At 38.3% G+C, this 25,578-nt stretch overlaps 2 protein-coding genes across 5 annotated transcripts in view; one reads left to right on the plus strand and one right to left on the minus strand.

Annotated features, from left to right (window-relative positions):
- The window catches only part of LOC114928490 (PHD finger protein 14), a 240,613-nt gene extending 224,596 nt beyond the window's left edge, over positions 1-16,017 (minus strand). Inside the window, exon 1 of the mRNA XM_085480074.1 lies at positions 14,817-16,017. The gene's annotated coding sequence lies outside the window, so the exon portion shown is untranslated. The remainder of the gene's footprint in view (positions 1-14,816) is intronic.
- Positions 1-25,578, plus strand: part of Fas1 (fasciclin 1 Fas1 domain-containing) — a 224,566-nt gene that overhangs the window by 163,009 nt on the left and 35,979 nt on the right. For all 4 annotated transcript variants that reach the window (XM_029299477.2, XM_085480093.1, XM_085480086.1 and 1 more), the window contains exons 3-7: positions 3,312-3,502; positions 13,097-13,227; positions 13,809-13,905; positions 17,904-18,069; positions 18,340-18,500. In XM_029299477.2, the coding sequence (XP_029155310.1) occupies positions 3,312-3,502; positions 13,097-13,227; positions 13,809-13,905; positions 17,904-18,069; positions 18,340-18,500 (746 nt within the window). The remainder of the gene's footprint in view (positions 1-3,311; positions 3,503-13,096; positions 13,228-13,808; positions 13,906-17,903; positions 18,070-18,339; positions 18,501-25,578) is intronic.

Genomic DNA, 25,578 nt, shown 5'->3' on the forward strand with positions numbered 1-25,578 from the left:
GTCCTGCGTATACGAAAGAGTATAACGAAACTATATCTAGCTATACAATATATAACTATTGCACGAAACCATTTATCACAGTCCGAATAAAGCAACCCGCAGTTCGTCCTCATCAGACGAAATCGTCGTGCATGTTTGAAAGTCGGATTTCGGATACGTCGTGGAACGGACAGAAGAGACGAGTAGAGACGTCGCCCTCTCGAGAGGTGGAAGCTGCGGATAAAAGAGGACCGAGGGAGAGACGAGGTATATAAATCGATGCGCAAGCAGCTTTGCGCGGGTTGTTCTCGTTTTGTGGTCGGCCGTAGCACCTGTGTCCCGCATCGCCGCGACAGACGGGTAGGGGCTTTCGGAGAAGAAAATAAATGCGAATCGATCGGCAGCTTAATCATTCAGTCGCCTCGTTGAAAGAGCGGAAAGGCTTGGCTGCTCGGGACAAAACGCTCACGAGCCCCCGAGCTTGGAGATATTACCCTCTGAGAGGCATACGATCATTCCCGCGACTCGATCACCTCGCATAAAGCACTCTCTCTCTCTGGGCGCAACAAGAAAAATGTGCTCCGGCAGAGAGAGACGCGCTATAAAAATCCAGCCGGCGCGCGAGTAAAGCTCCATTCGTCGATTCGCGATAAACCGGGTTTGATCGATAATGCGATCGCTGCTCGTCGCCGCCTAACCAACTTTCGAACGTGCTTCGCATTTCCACGACGACTTACAACCGAATATTTCGACGATCCGAAAAAAATTCTGCTTCCGTATGGAATACATGCATCCGAGATAATTTTTTTAAAAATTTCCATTGCAGGGAATCAAATTATTCGACAAGTATATATGAATAATGATTGAATATTTTATATAAAATAATAAAAATTTTCAAAAATTGTAATTAATTATTAAATAGAAGAAATATTTTCCAATATAATATCTATAATAATAAAATAAAATTATCTTTTGAAATATTTTAAAAATATTGGATTTCCTTCCAAAACAAGTTGATACATTTGAAGTAATTACAGAATGAATTCAATTTATACGATCCAAAAATCCAAATTCATATGCGCGGTATTTCGTAATATATTGAAACTCTGATACTTTTTATATATACGCTCTTCGCGTATCCCATTCTGAAGCTTTTCACCTAGCGGAAGAAAGATCATACATGCAACCATTCTGGGGTGATTGACGACGCGTCACGGAAATATAAAAGCGTGTAGTATATGGCGTGGCTTGATGGGTTCTTCGAGCGGTAAGCTTCTCCAAGCTTGTACGTACAGGATAAGCCAGAAGTCACTTTACGCCAAAAGAGTAGCGTATCGAAAGAAATTTATCTTAATAAGGTGTAGCGCGAAAAAAATCGTTCAAGTATATATAAATTTTTTTTATGATCATTGTGTTAAATTTTATCCAAGTAGTAGTATACGTGTTATCGTGAACTATACTTTTTTGCGAAATAAAATTTCATTTTCAATCGATCGGCCCAACGCCTCTATATATATCCCGCAATTGTTGTGTATATCACGGAGAATATTCGGTGAGCGGCGTATAAAAGACAACTGCTTTAAAGTTTTACGTTCCGAACTGCCATCATAAATGTTATCCTCCGCACTGTGACTTTTCCCGATATCGTAATCGAGTCTAGAAAGAGTACGTTATATATATATATATATATGTATATCGCGGGGCGAATCACATAAATTTTACAATTACCGTAAGCTTTAGCGTTGCATGCGTACGCATGCGTCAGCGAATTGTCAAAGTTCTCTGCGTGCGAATCACCGCCAAAGTATACTTGCGCGCGTTAAAAAAAAGTTTTTTTTTTTTTATCTTTCCGTATATACGTGAGAACAATGCGCGATTGTTTGTTCGAGTATAAAAAAATATCGAAAAAATGGTAAAAGTTAAGCGGATATGAGAATTCAAAGGAATAAAAGAGAAAGTTTAATCGCAATTGCCTTTTTCCGATTCGAATGGACGCGAAAAATATTTCCAGTTCGCGGATAAACGCGATGTATTCTGCCGCAATGCAATTCCACGGGGAAGCCGCGGACGAGGAAAATTATTTCCCGCAAGGACATCCCCGAATCATCGTCGCGCTTCCGAGAAAACGAGATCCTACGGCGCCAACTGCTTCTTCTTGTCCCGGAAACTTTTACGGGTAAAACGACCGGTGGTTTACGAAACGCGACTCAATTCCTAGGGTTCGTAATGAGCGTCATTGTTGTCGGTACTACGGACAGCCCGCTTTCTTCCTCGCGGAGATTGGAATTTCCGAGCTTGCATGGTACTCACAGAGTCGCTTGTGTCGTGAGCAGGGCTGTTCTTAGAAACTACAATGCCGCTTTTGCCGCGGTATTCGATAGATCGCACTCCAAAGGGACGTGCGAAGACGCTCTGATTTTCGTGCCAAGATTAGAGAAAAAAAATTAGAAATTACATCGAGATTTTAATTTTGATTTGGTTATTCAGAGAAGAAAAAAATTTTAATACAGAAATGATTTATCTACCTGGCACTTATAATTATATTAAAATCCAAATAAAATTATCTAACTGTAGATATCTAATTTTATCGGTTTTACTTATCTCGAAAAGCCTATCTCTTCTATGAAACTTAATGTATATTCGAGAAACTACTTTTCAATATTAGAGACAACGTCTAAAGGAAATTGTATTTAGAATTAGTGTAATAAAAGATTTACAAATTAAATTGTGAAAATATAAATGGAAGAATACGAAACTTTAAATATTTAAAAGTTCAAGGATTCAATCTAAAAAATATATATTTTGCTGTTTATAAATTTTAGTATAATATTTAATTCTATAAATTTTTATCATAAAATTGCATCTTTCACGCAGTATCAAATAATAATAGCAAGGACGTTTCTGTTCTCCACTTCTTACTATATGCTCGCATAAAAGGAAAAAACGCAAGATTACGAGGACGTTCTCTCAGTAACGGGATAATAAAGCGACGAGCATTGTAGCTGCATCGTGGACTTTTTGAAGTTTGCTCTATCTCCAGTTTCTGTCCCATTCACCATTTACGTTATTTTCAGCTTTTCTCTTTCCCTCCCTTTCTCTATCTTTTCCCGCACATTATTCTTTTTTACCGAGAATAAAAATCTTCCTGAAAACTTAAAAACTTGGCGGTTCTCGAAGAACTAAATCGCAATCTGCGCGTTTCTGTTTGACGAGAATTAAAGTATAGCTCTTTTGAATCGCATTCATCTTCGTATCGATGAAAAGAAACATTTTAACATTCAAGATATTCTTTTTATAAAGTATTAACAAGATATTTTCTTTATCGGTTGCAGCGAATCGGCCTTTAACGATCGAAGAGCTAAGGGATTCGATATCCTCCGAACTGGAGGGCAATCCACCTCTATGGATCACTAGGGCACCAGGAAAGCACGGCGTAGACGTATACATTAATAACGCAAAGATTATCCTGAATCAGAGCAACTTCCAATCTAAACTGAAAGTCAACGGCGACACCATGACTCAGGTAAGTAAAAAGTTTACAATAGAGAATTATACTGTATTTTTATTTTCATCTTTTATATTTTACTATTATTCGCGCTCATATAGTTTAGCATTTATAAAAAAAAATAATAATTATTCCTAAACACGCCATTTTTATTTTTATGTAGATTAAAAAAAATATAAATGTTCCCCCAAAAGCATATGCACGAACATTTTATGCGATGGAATAAATCTTACAAAAAATTAGAGACAAAAATGTTTAAGGAAGTTTAGCACTGTTGCATAAAACATGCAAACGTATACTTGTTTGACGAGAGAAAGTAGAGATTTTTAGTCGTATATGAATCGCCAGTTTATCTTTGCGAACTTTTATTCCCCTCAGTATTCAGCAACCATTTTTCTGACCGATTCCCGGCAGCAACGTCCACGTTACTTGAACCATGCCGGTGCACCGGCTTTCTAACGAGCTTTTAATGAGCTTTACACGTTCGCCTTAGCCGCGAGACCATTAGGTTGATGGATATCGTGGGCTTCGATAATGTCGAACGGCGCTTCCTGGCATTCGCGTTCTCGCGAGAGTCATCAGCTCGTCGGTTATCGATGGAGTTTCTACGGCTCTTTGCAAATTGAATTCGATGTTAACGTATGCGATTTGTAATAATTATAGCGCACCGAATTGCAAGCTAGCCGAGAATTATGATTGCATGCGATTAAACATAAATGCATCATTTATTCTAAAAAAAATATACACTGAAAACAACTTTATTAACTCAACTAAATTTTTCAACTAAATATTTCATTAATTAAACATATAAAAATATTTAAATTAAATATAACATATTAAATTTAATAAAACACGTATATTTGACTTAAATACTAATATATATGTTCAATTAATGAAATAGTAATTTAGTTGAAAGGTCAAGTTAACAAATTTTTTATCAGTGTAGGTTCATTAAAAATGCTAAATTTATGTATGCTATATGTTTCACGGATTTTTACAAAATTTTTCAAAGTAAATTCGTATCTTGAAAAGACATTCGAAGCAATTTGTTGTACCGTGTAGCATTTTGCGGAAATGCTCCCGAGTAGTTTCATTCACGGGAACTCTATCAAGATAGAATCTTTTCCAAATACCCGTAAATTCGTCGTCGATAGCGTATCTCCCTTTCAGCGCGTTCCCCTCTCAGCTGATTTGGATTTTCGGTCTCATAGGGAAGGTGGATCTCATTTCAGGTTGCCAGACGAATCCTTTAATCTATAGTTAAAGTACCATCACCTGATGAAAATCGCACGGGACTAGCCAGGGCTACGACTAATCCCTTCGATGAGCTCGCCTGCAGATCAATCTCTCTCTCTCTTACTTCCCGGTAATATTAGGGAAACTTTTCTCATCCACTTAACCCGGAAGTTCCATTGCCTCAGCTACTTCCTGCTCGTTACCAGAGCATGAAAATATCGACCCATAAATCGCGTCTTTCGCTTCATTTTTTAATATTTAATGAGTTTGAATTAAGATTTTTCTCCATATTTTCGCAGAAACCGTTGTTCGCATTAAATTAAATTAAAAAATTAAATATATTTGCAATTTATTATTATTTTGAGGAAATAAAAATATGATAGAATAAATATATACAATAAATAATAAATATGCAATATTCATTTTATTTTCGAAGAGATAATTATAGTCATATTAGATTTAATGTAGATATATAGTTAAAATTATTTTATATGTTAATGCATTTATTACGCACAAATATCATGGCAAGGGTGCCTATGAAGCACAACCGAATTATTGTCTCGCGAGTTTAACGCAAAAATTAAAATTTCCATGTTGTACATTACGCGAAAATTGGTGATAATGATTGATTGTAACATTATCATTAATAATCACGAGTGCGCCAATTAGCTACCGAATGGGGGCCCACGGCTAGAATAACTTACATTAATCATCCGTAATTATTAATTGCCACAGTATTGATTCAATAATGCATGATTGATAGGAAAAGCTAGACGAAAGTAAAATATTGCCAATAGATTAGAATATTAAAATGTGACAAGTAACAGTTCTGTTACAAAAATTATAAAGTATACGTAAAATACAAATAAAAATATCTATAGATTCGTCGTTGAAAAAAATAATTAATCATTTATTTAAATTCTCCATAATTTTTCTTAATAATTTAAGAATAATTTATTCTCTCCGAGTTATATATCGCTAATTATTGATATTTGTATCTTTCATAATTATTATCGTACCTTCTCCTCTCCACAGTTATAAGAAAATATCCAATTTTATGAAAGTTTAAAATTGCTATTATCATTATAACTTGTTATTTTCACAGTTATTATTATATCTTTATCCCAAACTTCTAATTAATATCTCATTTCAAATAAGTACCGCGCGCGCTATTCTGATCCCGTATATCGGATTCTTGAATCAAAAGTGTTGCAAATATATTTTCCCGCATATGTAACTATAATAGAAGCTGCCTCTCAACAATAGAACAGGTCAGCGATCCGTTTTCAGTCGGTGCCGCGTCTCGTGAGCACATTGCATATCTATCAACTTGAAAATGGATTTATGCGCATTGTCCCTCTTACGTACATCCAATAGACATACGTATTCCATTATTCGCGGCGTCTCAGATAGGGAATAAAGGGTCTTGCTCGATAGAGAAAGAGAGAATATTCCGCCCCAATAGCGAAATTCTATCCCTTACATATCGCGATGCGCTCTTCACTGGCGTGCGTCGTCGTTCGATATTGACATAATATGTATGTACATGTATGTATGTATGTGTGTCGAGTGTCTTCCCAATTTGAGCTCGACAAACTCACGGCGTATTCTCACGCAAACATTCCATCCCTCCCTGCCGAGAGAAACCGATAGTTCACCGATCGCGTTGCAATTCAGCGAATGGCGCTCTCGTAACTGTCCGTTCCGACACTTTATGATTATGGACGCATCGTATTTACGAGAAGCCGGATTAGAAATATAGTACGAGAGACGATGCACACATTTTAAGTCGCACGTAAATAATATATGGTTCATTTCGTCTCTTATGCATCGGACTTAATACTTCATCGTTAGAACGTGATCGGCGCTTTTTAATTCGGATTATTATTCTCGATTTATTTCGTTTTTTTTTATTTCTGTTTCGTATCTCTCATCCGATTATTAGCCTCCTCCATTTATTATGGTTTTTACATTAAGATCTTGGAAAAATTTAATTCATAGCAACTATATTCATAAAATTTAACTGACGATATTTCTTTGCTCTATCGCGCAATTTTTCTAAGATATGAATTTTATGACATCTTAGAGATCTTTTTCCGAGTTTCGATTTCCTGGCAGATCGTGAGGGAAGTTGAAATAAAAGGGGAAAACGCGAGGAGGAGGCTCTACGTCCCCAGAGTTATGGTCGGTTTTATTACATCAGTCTACTACGTAAGAACGAGGAATTCAAGAGGTTTCAATCCAATTTGAGAATATATTCGCAGATTTGTTGTCACCCCCTTGCACCGACCTTGTTTCCGGAAGATACAATATATATTATTTCCTGTCGCTCAAATGATATTTTATTTGACCTACAAGCACAGAAAAATCACTCATCCCACAATCTCTCATCCAAATCTCGTTATTAAATCCTTTCCCCCTGAGAAAAATTGTTTCATCCTATAACGTCGTCTTATTTAATTCGTAAACTTATTTGATAATCTGTCCGCAATCTGACAAAATAGAAGACTCACAGATTGCAACGAGTTTAACTTGAATTTTAGCAAAGTTCGTCGTATACGAAGAGCGAGAAAGCGTAAGACAGAGAAAGAGAGAGAGAGAGGGATGGAGAGCGAGGTGATGTTTTTAATCTCAAAAGACGGCGGGGATTTTGATTTCATTATACGTTCCTGGAACGCAGCCGCCTCCTGTTTTCTAACAATCTAAAGAAATTCCAGTCCGAATAACTACACCGACGCCGGCAGAATCGCCTAAAGAGTTACGGTTAATGGAGGGGAAAAATGCCGGGGTGGAATGACGGGAAGGGTTGCCGGTGAGAGAAGGAGGGAGAGAAAAGGAGGGCGGGAACGCCGGTGATGCTTGAGTGCACCAGGAAGTCGGTGGTGCAAGCGGTTTGTCCGTGAAGAGGAGAATTGAAAATCAGCCACCGCGAGAGGCGCGCTCGGAGGAATAGTTGCGAGAAAGGGATGAAGTTTTTCGCGAATGGCGGGTCGGAGTAAAGCGCGCGAGAGAGCTGGGTTTCGAAGCCGCGTTTCGTATCGGAATTTACGCGAAATAAAGATGGTAGTCACTTGGCTGGAAAGTTCATGTTGCCGTCGAAAGATAGAACGAACGTTCGTATAGTCCAGCAGAGATAGAAAAAATGTGTTAAAATAACGGAGGCAACCTTGAACGTAATTGACCTTGAATATATGTTTTGAAATATATGAAAGATTTGTTTCGAAATAACGAACAAAAAAATCGTGAATTACTTTGAAACAAAAAGATACGAGTATAACTGCAAAATTTCTTTTACGGGAAAATTTAAATCTCTTGCTTCTAGTTTAATGTTCTTCTCAAATAATTCTATTAAAGTGAAGTAAATGCGAGATATTAATGTAAACGCAACTATTTGAAATAATTCACGGTGAGAATAAAAATAAGAATTAATAACTGTTAACAATGTTATAAAAACTTTTGTAGTGAATAGAATAAAGGAAAAAAATTCTATTTAAAAAAAGAAAGAACTAAAAAATATATTATAAAGACACAAAATGAATAAAGTGGTCATTCATGCGGTTATTCATTTTTGTGAAAAGTAAAGAGAAAATCGATGAAAAAATAAACTAAAAATTACGGAAAAAAGATATAAGATAAAAACCGTGCCAGTATCGTACGAGAATCAACTATATGTCTCTCTTTATTCGCTTTCTAGTCGATTCAATGAATCTCAGAGTGATATATAAAAAAGTAATCCAATTCTCGTCCACGATTTCTTTCCATCATTGATTCGTTGCGATATTCATACTCTCTTCAATCTATACAAAAAACATATCAATTGTCTTAATTTCTAATTTCTGTTAAGAATGACATTTGCAAGTCGGAAAATTGTCGCGATTCTTCCCGTTCATCTTTTAACAGTCTCCTTGTCATAAATCTCGTTGATAATTGAACGTACAGAAGTACAAAACTTTATCTCTTTCTCAAGAAACCGGGGGCCGAGGATGAAAATTAGCGCGATTTCTATACTGGCGATGACTCGCATCGCACGAAGCTAATTCGGATTTGGAATTCTCCACTTTGCATGGAATTACCTTCGCGCTCTCTCCTTGGCTTGAATATTCATGCGGAAAGAATGCATTTGATTACTTAATAGCCGCGACTCGCCGCGCGTATAAAATTATTAACGTACGTCAACTGCAAACTTAACTGCTCTGCTGTTCCTGCCGTTCTTCGTTTTCCTCCTGTACCTTTCCGAGCACTAATTGAAGAGCACACAGGAACGTTTTAACTAGAGAGGCGAGGGCTCCATTATTTTCCAAATTTATACAAAACGTAAGTATTTCATTAAGGGATTTTTTATCCGAAATTTCAAACACGTCGGATGTTAAATTAATACTCGACTCGAAAGAAAGGAACAAAGAGAGATATATAATCATCCACGATAAAAAAATTATAACAATATAAAAACAAAATATTCCATAATATCATAATATGTCATGTGGCAATATTTTCATTATATTATAGACACGTCGAGAGTCGTGTCAATTTTAAGCTTCGCTTCAAAGACCATATTCGCGCGAGTTAAGTTTATCGTAAAAGTGGGTACGGTGGGATTCATCGTTACCATTATTTTCCAAATTTATACAAAACGTAAGTATTTCATTAAGGGATTTTTTATCCGAAATTTCAAACACGAACGTCGAATGTTAAATTAATACTCGACTCGAAAGAAAGGAACAAAGGGAGATATATAATCATCCACGATAAAAAAATTATAACAATATAAAAACAAAATATTCCATAATATCATAATATGTCATGTGGCAATATTTTTCATTATATTATAGATACGTCGAGAGTCGTGTCAATTTTAAGCTTCGCTTCAAAGACCATATTCGCGCGAGTTAAGTTTATCGTAAAGGTGGATACGGTGGGATTCATCGTTAACCGCGCGCAAATCGTGATTATCTTGCGGCGGAGCGTCTGGGAGAGGAATAAACGCGAGCGCACGCGGCTGCTGTGCATCGAGATGATAACTCGTACCCTCGTGTACCATACCCGACCGCGAATACGGGCTGATTAAGAAGGAGCCCGTTCTCTCCGCGGAGAGGTCGCGAACGGTCCGACGCAACTATCGGTAAAGTTTAATTAGCGTTAACTTTACGATACACTCGCGGTAGGCCAACCGCGTCGCCGTGGTCTTGCCGCTCGAGCGAAATTGAGAGGCAACAAAGAGAGCGAAGCTCGGCTCGAGAAGCTCGAGAAAATGAAATTAATATGATCGAACGATGGTTCGTGGAGACGCGACGTTGCGTCGCGAGGAATTCTATTTTCCGATCCCTATTTCGCGGAACAGACTTTATCACGATTTTCGAGATCTATTTAGTTGTCAAGGTGCCATTTCATGTACAGCATACCATACTGTCACAGCAGTTTGTTGCTATTGGTGAAGTGCGATTGAACGAACAGCAAAGGCAGGAAAGCAGAACACGCAACTAGTTGATTCTAATTATTATTATTATTATTATATTAGTTAAATAATGGATTTTAAGAATAAAATAGATTAGTATGAAAATATAGAAGCAAAAATTGTACTTTTAACTTTGAAATAATAAGAGAACAAAGAAATATATGCTCTAATAATTCGCTGCTGCAGCATGCTGCGTATGAAAAGGCACCTTTACGTGGAAAATCCAACGTATATATAGAATAATCGTTAGAAATCGTGAAAAATTAAGGATTCGTCCTGCCGCGAACGCGTTCGATCTCCTCTCCCTGGATGACTCGCGACCGCGAGAGGAGCAAGATAAATGGCCGTCCTGGCTCGTCTTATCCCGTAAGGAACACAAACTTCGCTTTTCTCTCTCATTCTCGGTGAGTAAAACGATTCATTTCTAACCAACCACCACCATCACCACCTCCCTCCCTCTCCCTCACCCCGTCGTTGTCGTCCGTCGTCGTTGTCGCTGTCTTTTTCTGCGACTACGCTGGATAAATGGGACACGTTCCGTCTTTCTTTTTCTCCTTTTATCATACGGTCTCTTCCACATTGCCCGCGCGCGTTCTCTTTCTCTCTGTCCCCTCACAGAGAGAGCTCATAGGCGCCAACTTTTCCGTACGACCAGCTTTTTTCCCTCCCTCATCTTTACAGACACTGTGATGGATGTTTCGTATTAAAACTGTCGGCGCGGCCACGATGGATCGCGCGGATATTTAATTAGATACGCTCTACAAACGCTCATCGCATCAAATCTATATGTTTCATTTTCCCTTGGAAATTATTAAACATTTATTTTAAAAGCATTTTTACGATTATGAAATATATAATTTTTTTTTCACAACTCTAACAATGTCGAGCAGTTGCTGTAACATTTTAACGATTACGAGTTACGGAAACAGAAAATGGTGCTGCTAATGCAATTGTTACGTTAACTCAATTATTATTATTAACGTCGCTTATCAACGTAGTTTCTCAACATTTCAATAAATTACTTCGTCTCTGCAACTCAAACTTAATCATATTTATTAAAGGTAGTAGAATACTGCACGCTGTAATATATCAAAACGAAGAAGAGAGAGATATTATATGGATATTATATTAAATAGAATATAATAAATAGAATCATGTGAATGCATGTTTCTATTAATACGAAAGACCGCAAAATATATATATATCTTGAACGATATTTCGCGGGAGAAATCTCTCGAGGGGGCTGCAAGTTCGGCGCTTATGTTTCCCAACGCCCTTGTTCCGTCCTACATTCTCCTTTTCTTTCTCGGACGGTGGAAGGCAAACAGCTATAGAAACGGGATATCCCTCGCGAGATAAGAGAGTCAGGACGAGATCGCGGGGGAGAGCGAATAAATAGCGGCGGCAACGTTTTAGTCACGAACTTTTTCCCTTTCGGGACAGTAAACGATGGCGTTTCCCGACGTTCCCGACGGAGATGCGCAAAGGGGGTAACAGTTTCTACATCTTCCCCACGACTCGACACCCGTGAAATAGCTTATACAAAATGCGTGAAAAAGAACTGCCCTCCCAATTTCACGTTTCCAATGTGAGACCGGTCGTGACATTTTATAAAAAAATTTTATATTTTATTTTTTAATTCCACAAAAGCAATTTAGAGAGAAAATCGGATGAGACTTTTATATAAGTTTCTAATTGAACAATGGAATTTATCACGATAAATGAAACCGAAGAAACGCTCCTGTCCGAGATTGCAGCTAAAGAAAAGCCCGTCTTGCTGAAGAGTATTTCATGGCGCATTACCTCTCTAGGCACATATACATTCGCACACGCGCACCTATATACACAAATATAAATATGTTTTTCTCTCTTTCATGAGTTTACTATTAAAGCGCGCGCGCGTCAGATGTTTCTGACAGACCCGATATAACCCGCGCTCGTCGCCGCAGGATAAATACTCGCTACGTGCACTCTCGGTCTTTCTCTTTCTGCCTCTCTCTCTCTCTCTCTCTTTCTCTTTGGCCTGCTTCCGCTTCCTCTACACTTCGGAGGGTTTATCTTCGTGTCTTTCTTCGTGTCCTCATTTCTACAGAGTTCGCGTCACGAGCTTGACGTCGGTTTGTCTCACTTCGTCTTCTCCGTCGCGACCGGATTTATGGATCCGTTCGACTTGGCAAGATTAACGTAGTCCTTGCGCGCAAGTTAGAGACTCCCAAAATTTGAGGGAAACTCGAAATCTTAATCCCGAGATTTTGCGAGTCAATGTTCCTACACCTGCTATAATTATATTTAAAAAATCTTCATTAATAAAATCTTGAATATCTGTGAAATTATTTTATTATATTTTTACAATATCTAGCATCTCTAAAAATTTTCATTATTCAAAAAATCATTATTCTGTAAATTTCATTTAAATTAATGTATTCTTTCGTTATTCTCGTACTATTGATTTTATTAAGCATTAAATCGAGTATTAAATATTTATTAAGCATAAAATCGAGTATTAAATTTCTCCTATTACTATCTAAAGTACATATTAATTTTAAATAAGTCCAGAATATGAAGTAATCAAATTATTTTAATATTTAGTATTAATTACTTGAATCATTAAAAATAAATTCTAAAATATTGCAATACGTATACGCGCACTGAAAAAATTTTGTTAACATAACTAAATCATTCAACTAAATATTTATTTGTTAACTGAACATACAGAAATATTTAAATTAAACATAACATATTAATTCTAATGAAAGATATATTTGACTGAAATACTAATATATGTTCAATTAACGAAATAGTAATTTAGTTGAACGGTTTATAGTCAAGTTAACAATTTTGTTCAGTGTGTTTTCCAAAAGAACTGTATTTCCCAAAAATGATAACATTTTTATTATTAATAATCTCCTTTTTTTATATTTCAGGTTTTGCATATCATAAATGAAGTGCTGGAGCCAGTGCGATCCAATTCGGCGGAGTCGCCTATCTACAATCCGAACGCGTTTATATTCCTGAACCAGAGCGAGAATCTTAATTTGGGCGACCATCGCATACGGTGAGTAGATTTATATAATGCGAACGATCATTTTTGAAAGAGAGAGAGAGAGAGAGAGAGAGAGAGAGAGAGAGAGAGAGAGAAAGTGTCTACCCATGGTTGTAAAAGAATAACGTTTTTGAATCTCAAAACTTTCATTCATCTTTAAATATATATCGCGTGCCAAAAATGTCATGGAGAGATATTTTTTATTATATAGATTTATCGATTTTTAGATCCGTGACTTATTAAATTATTCAGATCGAAGCGTTTCAAACTTTTTGGTTAAGGCGAATATTCGATTTTGCATTTGATTAATGAAGATACGCCATAAAAAATATCCGTTGCTTCTAATTTAAATATCTTACGTTAATTATTATTATCCTCTCAAACAGAGTTCCATGAGCCGTCTTTAAAGTATTATTACTCCGGTTCATCAATTAACGCAGTCCCTGATTTGAATATAAATACAAAAACTTGGCGCTGAGGATCATTTAAATAACGTAAATAAATACGCGAACTTTTCTCATTTGTCTTATTATAGCATCGGCGTGTCTCGTGCACTACTATCGTTATAATTAACCTTTTTTTTTATTTTCTAGTACCTTCCGACAGCGGATCAACATCGAAAAGAAGCAGTCTATCTTCAAAGCCGAGGGTCGTTTTACCTTTTTCATCCCCGTTGACGAAGGTTTCAAGGTAAGCGGCTTAGCGACCTTCGTAAATTGATCATTCGGGGGATGATTTCAATATCTTTCTCCGCGATCGACTTTGAAAAGATTCGAGGGCAACCGCATTCATTACGCCTACATTCAAAGTAAGCGGAAAAGACGCGGAAAAGACTTATTTAAAGTTTATGTTGCGTGTTTAAATTATATAAAAAATATATGTACATCCACACAAGATTTTTATAATGTTAAAAAAAAAAAAAAGAAGATTCGCAAGAATATTGACATTGAATAATTCATGACTAACTTGGAGATTTTTTTTTACGTAAAAGACGAGAACAAATTTAATTTATAATTTGATCGACACACATAAGTATATCTTTAAGATTGAATAACTTGTGCGTAGTATATATCGATATATCCTTATATATTATATCCGAGACATTGCGGGATTTACGCGCATATTCAGGCCATCCCACACGGAACATCCGTGTGTTACAGTAGCGTTACGCGACGTGACATTTTACCAGGGACTGTAAATTATTCCGTACAGATACGTACAGATGTGGCACTTCAGACGTTTCAAACGTCGCGTTACAAGTACGACAGTCTGACGTCACGCGTAAATTTATCTCAACGTTGACGAAGTGTACAGAGCACGCAATATCTTTTATGCCCTCGTTACGTAGAAATCCATAAAATTATTGCGAAATTACGCCGACGTATAATTAGCATTGTTTTTCTACGCAGATAAAATGATCTTGAAAATTGCCCCGTATATCGAATGTTCGTTTATTTTAAAGCCAAAACAAAATTTAATTAAATTGAAATTCAATTAAAAAAATTTTATTCGTCACTTACGTGATTTTTTTCGCACTGGGCAATTTCTCAAGATAAAAAAGTTTAAAATTTAATGATTCTAAAACAGATATAAACGCTCACCGTCACCGGAACGTTGCGAAGAAACAGCTTTTAATCCATTATGTAATCCATTATTAATCCATTCGGGGCTCTCGATTAATCCATTAAAACAATCCCTCCATGTTTATCGACGCCTCTCAATTCACTCGCGATGCGTTCATGCTTTTCGATTGCACTCGCGATAAACGTGCGTATTCATAAACAAAATTTTTCCGACAGTCACGAATTCGATGGAACGTGATTGATATCGAGAAAACGGAATTGACTGAATATCACACACAGTAAAACGCGATCGTCCTTATATAACACTCGCGGAAATCTGACAGGAGACACGCGTATTCGCGTCTAACCTCTCTTGCGCTACGCAATGACATCGTCCTCACTCTTTAAGAAACGTGTTCGTTCGCGACCGATTAAAGTCGCACATTAAAGCGGAACGTTTCTTGATCACACTCACTCACACTCGCGAAAAGACGCGTGCACGATTGTTTCTCCAACGAGACGCGACTTTGTTTACGTACTGTCACAAGAGCACCTCGATCGCGATCGATTGAATCTGTCAGATTCTTCGGTATTGTCGAGATGCACGACGCATGCTCGGTCGACACGAAATTCCGAAGAGCTCTGGATATTACGAAGTTATGCGAGTATCGTAATCGAGAGCGTAGTCACCTTGTCCGAGTAATTCGTCACGGTGCTCCTCGGTGTTCGAATAATATTCGTGACGGAGAGACGCGGAAGCGAACTGTCAGCCGATCCTTCGACACTCCCGAGCACTCCCGACATGCACCGCGCGAGAGACGCGAAGATGCGGAGAATCAGCAATATGGCCGACGCGAAGAATGACTACTTGAGATTGAGCGGAGATATGCGAATATCATAATCGAAAAAGCGAGCTGATCGGTCGTGACGAGTCTCTCGGAGCCCCGGACATCCCGAAAACCGAATGTCACTCGCGATGGCATCCGGACGAGCGTATAATCGGCGATGCGGACGGATATCTCGACGAACGCCGGAGCCGGCGAAACGCGAACGAAGGATTATTAGACCGGTGCCGACAGACGTATTAATTGCGATCGGCCGATTACTGTCGGCACCGGAAGTGATCGCCCGGCGTTAGATTCTCGGAATCTACTTCCGGATTCTCCGATCCTACTCGTCGACACGGATAAAAAAAGCGCGAAAACACGGAGCGATCGCGACTCGCGACCGTACGTCGACGATGCCCAGCACGAACTAATCACGTGACCGCGAGTACATAGACTCGCGTGTACATACACACTTGTTACTCATAGTGCGTTCCAAATTTGGCGTTGCAAGTGCTCCGTTCGAGATCGACCAATCGGGACGCGGAAATTTTTCATCCCGATTGGTCAATCATGAGCGTCGCGATTGTTTCTCTTTTTTCTTATCTTAATTCTTATCGACTCTCTATCTACATCAATTTATTTATGTACATAAGTCTATAAGGCGCGTAACTCTCTCGAGGCGGGTAAGTGTTTTCTAAGCAAATATTTTCCATCTGCACAGATCTATCGTTTAATCGATACGATATATTTTCATATCGTATCTATTTCAATCGTTTTGCTATTGTTTAATCTATGTATATTAGATATATATGAAGAACTTTTAACTGCATTTTTGCTGTAAAATTTACATAACAACCCGCGTCAAAAATGCTATAGACATACTTTTATCATTTTTACATTTTTATTACTAAATATCGATTGAAATAATTATTTGATCATTAAATTATCGCCATGAAGAATATTTGTTTTCCGACGATGTATCTCCGGTGCATCACTATTTGCATCGTGTTGCAAATTTTACGCGTTAAAATTTTTAATTTGCTTTTTTTCACATAGTTTCAAGAAACGTCCATTAATCCCTGGTGGAAATAAAAAATAATTAAAAATTATGAATTTCGTTGTATAAATCCGCGCGCATTCTCTTCCATCGCCCTTCCTCCGCTTTCCGGATTTTATTATGCTCGCATCGCTACACTTTGGCGCGGAATTCCGCTTTCTCTCCAATTTTTAACATCAACCTCGCACGTACAATGAACGTTCGCGCGTGTAATCCAACTTGGAGCGTAAAAACGAGGCAGAGTTAAACGAGCCATCCCGTCAGAAATTACCGAAAGTTTCGCGCCTATACATACGATATGTCGGACCTCGGGGTCGAAAAAGAGAAGAAGAAAAAACAAAGGTAGAGGAAAAAGGAAAACAGGGAGCAAGGAAAATAGAGTCGAAAGGGTGTGCGAAAAAGTATATGTAACAACGTTGTATACGACTCGATCTCGAAAAGTTCCTTTTTCAACGAGGTTGTCGCTTTTCCGCCAAGAATTCCGCGGCCGATATCGAAATCCCCTCCCAAACACCTTCCGCGTTTCATCACACCTTTCTTCCGACGACTTTTCCTTCGAAGTCGGCATTTAAAGTTGGTCCGCGCAAGAATCGAGTTGCCTTGACAACGCGCTCGCCGGTCGAAATGTCAGATGAAAGGATGCCGTGTATCCGGTAACAAGGAGGTGTGTACGATACAGAGATCCGCAAAAAGAAAGAGAGAGAAAAGTTCTTTTTTTTTTAATTTCTACTATCTCATATACGTTTAAATTATTTTGAAACGCAAGAATTTTCTCTTAGAATTTATCCTGAAAATTATAGTAATCGTTGAACAATATGGCATGGAAGAATTTTTATGAGTTTCTTTAATTAATATTTATATTTCACAATTATAAAATATAAATCTCTATTATGAAAAATATGAATATCTACCATAATAAGATATCAATATTTTTTATTGTAGTAAATATTAATCAGAAATTCTTATAAAATTCTTCCAATTCCGTACTGACCCACGATTACTATGATTTTCAAGATAAATTCTAAGAGAAAATTCTCTTTACGTATCAAAATAATTTAACGTATGTGAGATAATAAAATGTATAATAAAAAGTACAAATAAAAAACTGGCACAATTGTCAAGATGATACAAATGATAATTTTACAATTTATATATTCTTTATAAAATTTATATATATATATATATATTTTTTTATTCTATATTGATTCTCTCTCAGAGACAATCTGCGCTTTTCTCTTACAGCCGGAACCGAGGCCGCAGAAGATTGATAAGGTGGTGATCGACGGGCACGTTTTACCCAACGAAGTCCTGTTTACTTCACCGACGTCTGAAACTATTGAGTATAAAACTCTCGTGTTTTCCGACAATCTGAGAGTCACCGTCAGCTTCCTGAAGGCGAACAATAAAGGTAATATAGTTCGCTCGAATAGTCAATTATTTCAAATAATTTTGATTCATTAGCAGTTTAAGGAGCTATTTATATATGCAACTACATAATTTATTCGAATTGGCGATGTTATCGTTAAAAGATAGATTTATTATTTATACTAAGAGCGTCGTCGCGCATAAGATGGTTTCATGTATAATAAAACATACCGCTAAAGGGATGTATCTGCGTTTTAACGTCGAACGATAGTTCATACGTGTTTCGATGTCTAATTGATAGTCCAATTTTCAGTCTACGTTCGATCAGACACGGTAATCGGCGATTCAAGTCATCCGTCCGGAGTGGTGCTGGCAGAGATAGTGAAGGCGAACATCCCGGTGCGCAACGGTGTCGTTCATCTGATACAACGACCGCTTATGGTGGTCGACACCACCGTAAAGGATTTCCTCGAGGTCAGTGCCCCGATCATTATCGGATCATTAATCGGATTTACGAACGTACGTTGTTTGAAAACCGCATCGGTACGGTCGGTTGCACCGATACAGTTTTCCGAAATACATTTCGGTTCGCTCAACTTTCACAAGCTCGAGACTAGCGTTCTTCAATTGGAAATTAAATCGCATTAAATCCCGTCGATTTGTTTGCGGAATTATTTTGCGATAAGATCAATTTTGCGGTGATCAGCGCGCGCTAAACGATAATATTATTCGGAACTCAATTATTGCATGTTGAGAATAATGAAAATAATCAGTTGGTCATGTTTAATAAAGAGCAAATATAATGATTTATAATATGCACAATGCGTCACAACGCATTGTTTTAGACCGGCACAACCTCGTCATCGACGTCATTTTGTCCGCATTCATTAAAATGATTACCTTGGAAATATGGTTGCATTTCGTTAGGACAAATTGTTAAATGTTACGAGGAACTGTAATACAATTTAAATTTTTATATACATGTAGTTTGAAAAAATCATGAGATAGTGTGGTGTTGTGGTATTACTTTCTTTATAACGTTTAAAATTGAAATCATGAAATAATCCATCTTATACATACTTATAAATTTATTCTCGTTTAAAATTAATAATGTTGTCGTGTAACTATATCAAATATTAACATGTTCTATTTTCAAACATAATCTGATAAACAGGTAAAAATATTATTTTAGCACTTTTGCGATGCAGATGTAAACAGATTTGCATTTAGAAAAAAAACGCAATGCTATCTTCATATTTTGCGATGCAAACACACGTATATTTGCATTTCGAACAGCAGGATATTTATTTTTTCGAAATGCGTAAGCGCATTATTCAACCGAAATTTTTATACGATGTGTTATCTTCATGTTTCTCGATGAAAAAAGATAAAAAATTCGGATTGTTATAAATTCTAAAAATCCGAATAAACGGATGTATACGTGATTGAAAAAAAATTACTAGGAGATTTACGGATGTGTTGAAAGAAAAAGAAAGAGAGAGAGATTGGAGAGAGATCTAAAGAGAGATATTATTGAATGAAATTGAAAAACGCTGTAATACGTTAAACCTGTAAAATCCGCTTGCTAAAATTCATTGAGCCTTCCACGAGTCTTCAATCATCCCGTATAACCCCGGCTAATGCAAACGACACGTACGTGCGGTGAAAAAGCGACGGCAATCGACCTGGAAAGTCGTCTACTCTCGCGTATAAAAGCATTGTGACCGGTCCGGTTTATACGAGCCGAACGCGCAAGAAAAAGTCGAAATTTATAACTTCGTTTAAACCTCCTTACCGGGGCTCTCTACGAAATTGAATGCGAACCTTTGTTTCCTACCCGCTCCTCTCGTAGTTTCATTCAGTCGCCGACTGTAAAGGCGCGACGACAGCTCGCCATTCATCGGATCCAGGTTTTTCCGCGAGTCTCGCGTTTGATATCTATGTACGTACGAAAAGCCCTTTCACAGTTGGGTCGAGTTGAGTGATCTTCCGTCTCGATTTCATGCTCGCGAAGATGAATTTTCCTCTCTCTCTCTCTCTCTCTCTCTCTCTCTCTCTCTCTCTCTCTCTCTCTCTTTCTCTCGTCTGTGCCTTGCTTAACCCTTTGAGCAACTCGCGACGTATCAACGCGTAGAGAAAGCATCGCTATAATAATGAGAGGTACGAAGCATAATGGAACACGCGAAATTCACCAAACGCGAGTATTACGATGAAGAGAGAATTGTTATTTCAGAAATTTATCCAACCCAAAACTTTGACTGTCAGATTGTATGACTATGTTCAAACTCGAACCGTGAGAAAACATAGCGTACGTTGGTAGAGGAAAGATTTATTTTCTCGACACACGCGCAAAAGGATACCGTTCGAATCCGTTATGTAATCTAAGACTAAATGGAGAGAATAATTGTTTTTATCGCGTATTTTCTGGTTTTGATATTCCACGGATGAATCGGAATCGAAATAACAATCCTTCATTTCTCTCTATCCTTCAAAAACAAAGAGCTCGATGCGTTTTCGCGGTGTACACACGTTCGCGATAAATCGCGGAAACTTGACGCGCGCGGGTGCTTCATCTCGTCGACGCGACGCGACGCCTGGCGTCTATTATGAATTCAGACCGCGCGATGCATTAGAGAGGCATTAGTATTCGCAGTGTCCCGATACGTATATCTCGACGTGACGTGTTTCGCGGAACCCCCTGTAACACGTCGACCTCAAAGGAACCCTTGGCATTGTGTATAACTTGGGGAAGATGGTGACACGTCGTCGTCGTCGTCGTCGCGCGGATAGGTAATCGCTGCTGCTTGCATCGTCGAATGCAGACGCGTACGTTTTGACCGCTGTGCAAACTGAGAGTCAGACTAAATGAGGCAATTGCAGCCGTCAAGGGCGCGCTTCGTGGTAAATTCGCGAGGACCCTTCACGTATTTAGCATGCGCGACATATATAATGAAGCTTAGGGAGATACGCGAATTTGTCGAGAGACGATATATTCCAAATTTCTATATAATAATTTATTTTATAATTGTGGCTAAAATTAGAAATCCTATCAAATTCAACCGAGATAGAGTCGCGAAGGATTCACTTTGAATCTTCCATACGTTCTGCTTCGCTTATCGTTCTGGCAAATGAGAATGCTTATTATTGTTAACGTTATGATAGTCGGGGGAGAACTTCGCGGGAACGTTATTGAACGATCACCGCGATACCAACCATTTAAGAACGTGTGGAAAAGCTTTCGCGACTAACAATTTGTACCGTTAGGAAGAACGTCGCGCCGAGATAAGCGTTGCATTTCGTTGCGTTGCGTGTACGTGTGTGTGCACTCGCGAAGCCGGCGGAAATGAGAAAGAGAACGGGCTTTACGGCAATCGTAAAGATTCTATCCGGCCGGGGGCTGCAGCGCCGATCCCGTGTATCGTAATGATTCTAATCTCGGCGAGTTCGCAAGCCGTTTTAGCGTCAGGGGTTGCACGCGGAGCACGTGCGCGTACTCGAAATAACTCGCGATAATGTAACACCTTCGGGTATAGGTACATGCGCGCGTTCGGCAACCCCGAGAAACTTTACGCAATGAAACGCGCTTAACTGAATTTTTATTAAACCTTAGAGCTTAAAAGGCGAGTCTTAGCTTCTCACTGATAGATTAAAATCTCAAAGATTTTTTTCAATTCAAAAACTGGATTGTTAGACACAAGAGTCTAATAATTCGTCTTTATACTTTAATAATTAAACAAATTTTTTATTATTATGTTTGCATGATGATGGAATATTTAATGTATGCACGAAATGCAGCCAGAAGTGCGAAGGCTGACCAATGAGACAGATTACTACTTGTTTGATGTGCTTGGTAGACACAAGATTCTAATGAATTTGTCTTCGTATTTTAAAAATTAAACAAATTTGTTGTTATCGTTTGTACGAAGATGGAATATTTAATGTACTCACGAAATGCAACCAGAAGCGCGAAGGATGACCAATGAAACAGATTACTACTTGTTTGACGCGCGTGATGATGCGTCTTTTGACGAGGCCGATGTACTCAGCTATTTCTCGACGGAGAGATGATTTCTCCAATTCCGTCGTGTATTCTGCTAATAATTTTTTACATTGAACAGCAACACGAGCCAAAACACCGCCATTCACAGGAAATACATTCGCCTGTATTCTTGCATCACACGTGTAGCAAATAATTTATACTTGATATACTTAAGTGCAGTTACTCTCTAGTTCAATAACAGCATCATCGCTCGGATAACAGGAACAACGAGCCACTTTAGTTCAAACTACTTTATTTAAGTCAATAACAATTTCATTACTCGTGCAGGTGGCACCCGTCAAGCACAAGTACTACAACTACAACTAGGTCACAAAATTACTCTTCACAAGACTGTCTTTCCTCGTCAAAACGAGGATCTATATTTATTTCATTTTTATTCATTAACTATGCGTCTCGATATCGATCGCGATATTATGGAGCGATGTTAATTAAAAATTGGCCATTTATATTCACATTTCTATTATTGCATTTCTTTGAATTCTTAAATAATCTATTTAGGTTTTCAATTTTAATTTATTATATTATTTTTAATTATAATTTAATTAATTAGTCTAATTGAAATGTCAATTTCCTTTTTAAATTTTAATTTTTTAATATTGACTTAATCTCTTAAACATTCGACTTCTTAAAGATGTTGAGTCATAAAAATTCTAGAGATATAAATATTGGTTAACGACATATATATAATTGTGAGCAAAATTCAAGTTTAATATTTGTGCAATTTTCGATAATGGCCTGCGCGACTGTCAAACATATTTTTAGACAACATCGCCCCAAAGACTCTCGATGTAGTTTCTATGAATTGAAACGCATGGACTCGTCTGTCGATTCTCCCTCGAGACGCTTCTCATTCACCATCGGACAGCTGTTCCACTTCTCGGCGGAAATTCGAGAAAAATGTCGCTGAAACATTATTTCACTCCACGATATATACTGTCACACACGAATGCCTACATGAACGATCGGAACACACGGCTCCCGTTCTACGTACGATAAGCGCATCCGTCCCGCGGCCTCGCCTCTTGCAATACGTGCCACATTATCTATGTGCGCGTGTATAGGGTGATGCGCGCGACTGAGCGCGCATTCACGGCATAATTACGGCTTTGTTGATGCACGTCGGATAATGGAGAAATTTAAAAATTCAGATTATACTGCCTGCCGTACGGTCTGTGTTACGTCACAGTTAACGCGCCTGTTTGCGCAGCGATATATAATTAAAAAGTACGCGGTTGAACGTTGTAAACATATACTTTTATGTCGCATCGCTGTATGCATAATTAGTTTGAAATTTTTTTTGATTTTTTTTTATCTCTTATTCTTATCGATAACGGCAATTGCCTGACAACCGGCATGGTCGTGCACATCACCCTATATACGCTCTGTATGTGTGTCACATATGTATAATATATATATATATTTATATATATACTCGTATATATATATACGAACGTTTTACACAGGACAGAGGAATGGAATGTTCACGTGACAGCTGTCGTCACATGCGATATCGACTGTTTTTCAGCAATGATCCTCGGCACGTCTCGCCTACTGTCTGCACCAGACCCTCTCGGCTTGTAATTTGGATCAAAGGCGATGGAACTTTTCCTAGCAGGAAATGTGTCCCGACAGATTACGTCAAATCATATTAGTCGTGCTCGACCTTTGATTCAACGAGCCTATGTATGTTGTGTATTTGTGCTCGAGAAACATCCCAATCGTCGATAATCGCCGACGTGATCGAGATATATGAAACGTGATCGAAAAACAACATTTTTTAGATATTGCAATGCTTTTTAAACACGGATAAAATGAAACGTACTTTTTTTTTAAAAAACATCTTTCAAAGATTCTTCGAATCTTGGAGATTTCACGGATCGCAAACACCGTTTGTTTGTCGATGAAATTAGACGATCGCGGAGTAATTAAAGGACTCGGATTGTCATCGACGATCGGCGATAGTTACGCGAGCTACTAATCACTTACTTCCAGGTTCACTCGCATAGACACTGAGAGCGAGACAGGCGGGAAAACTCGATAAATGAAAGACAGCAAAGACAAAGTACCCGAGATCGGTGTGTAGGAGAGCACAGAATTTCATGTTCTGCCATCACTGCACCACGCGCCTCGTGTGTCTCACACCGCAGATCTCTTGCCGTCTCCTCTCGCAGATTCTTGCCCCTTTTTCCCCATTTCCGGGAACCCGTCCTTTATGTCTTTGATCTTTGACTGTGCTCTCTTGCCTTTTGATTTGACCTTTCTCTGTGACAGAGGGACAACACGTCTCACACCAGACCATAATTAAACATAATTGCGCTCGTTACTGGGACACCGAATCAAAGCTCCGTGTGCATACGTCTTCTTAAAAAGGCGTTTCGGAAAGAACCTATTCGGTTTTTTGAGTTTTCCGGCCGCTGGAAGCGATCCAGAACAGCTTCTTTCCGAAACTTTCTTTGACGCGATTCCGATCTGTTCTGGAATTGAATGGAATCAGAACTCGATGCGGATCTTTCGATTCGATGTCCTCGCCATTACATCATCCATCGCCGGAAGTAGGAACGAACGACGATCGAGGCTTTGAATTGTCGTTAATTCAAAATATAATCGATGACATTTTATAGTCGATGAAATTTCATCGATACAATTTTGATAACGAAGAAAGCGGGGATAATCGAGCATAAATCATTTCTTTTATTGTTATATTAGTTTTACGATAAGTGCGCGGATGTTATCGCGCACGTTTGATTTACAAAACTTTAACAGATATACAAATAACGAAATACACGCTGTTATCTCGTTTATCTCGTTTATCTCCATCCATTTCGTGTTTTGCTCGCACGAAACGGAGCCAATCGTTCGTCCTTCCGTTCCGCGCTTCCGCTCATAATAATAATGACACACCGGTTGTCACGTACAACAGTACATCTGTATATAATAGATACATACAAACATATATATATATATATATATATATATATACACATTGAGAATTCGAGTTACTCCACTCTGGCATTATCTCGCGCTTTGAATCTCGTTGCGACCCCTTCTCTCGCCTGTATCTACACAGCGAACTTGCTCACCTTGCTACTTCGGCAAGCATCTTATGCTCATATAGAACCTCTGAGTCTATTCGCTCCTCGTACTTTGCCGAATGTTGCGAGTAGTCCTTCCTCTCCCCTTTCAACTCTCGTTCTACAAGCCACAACAAACCCTCTTCTTGCATTGTTCGCCCTCGAACTTGTGCGTCCTTTCGGGCGTATGATTTGTAAATACACGATACGAGGTGATCGAGAAGTCTGTGTGCTGTGATATAAGAAGAGATCATTTTATTTTTCCTCACGCGAGAAGATTATTTATAAGTGTTATAAATATGGCATAAAAGTGTTATAAATATACATGTGTGTGTGACCGACAGGTCTGTCTTTTCTTTTACTGTGCGCGCGAAGAAAATCTCGAGATTTTTTCGAGCGGAAAATCAAAGAAGAGGTGCGC

Source organism: Nylanderia fulva, unplaced genomic scaffold (genome assembly GCF_048542155.1).
Source record: "Nylanderia fulva isolate GAGA-0341 unplaced genomic scaffold, ASM4854215v1 Scaffold1, whole genome shotgun sequence".
NCBI lineage: Eukaryota > Metazoa > Arthropoda > Insecta > Hymenoptera > Formicidae > Nylanderia > Nylanderia fulva.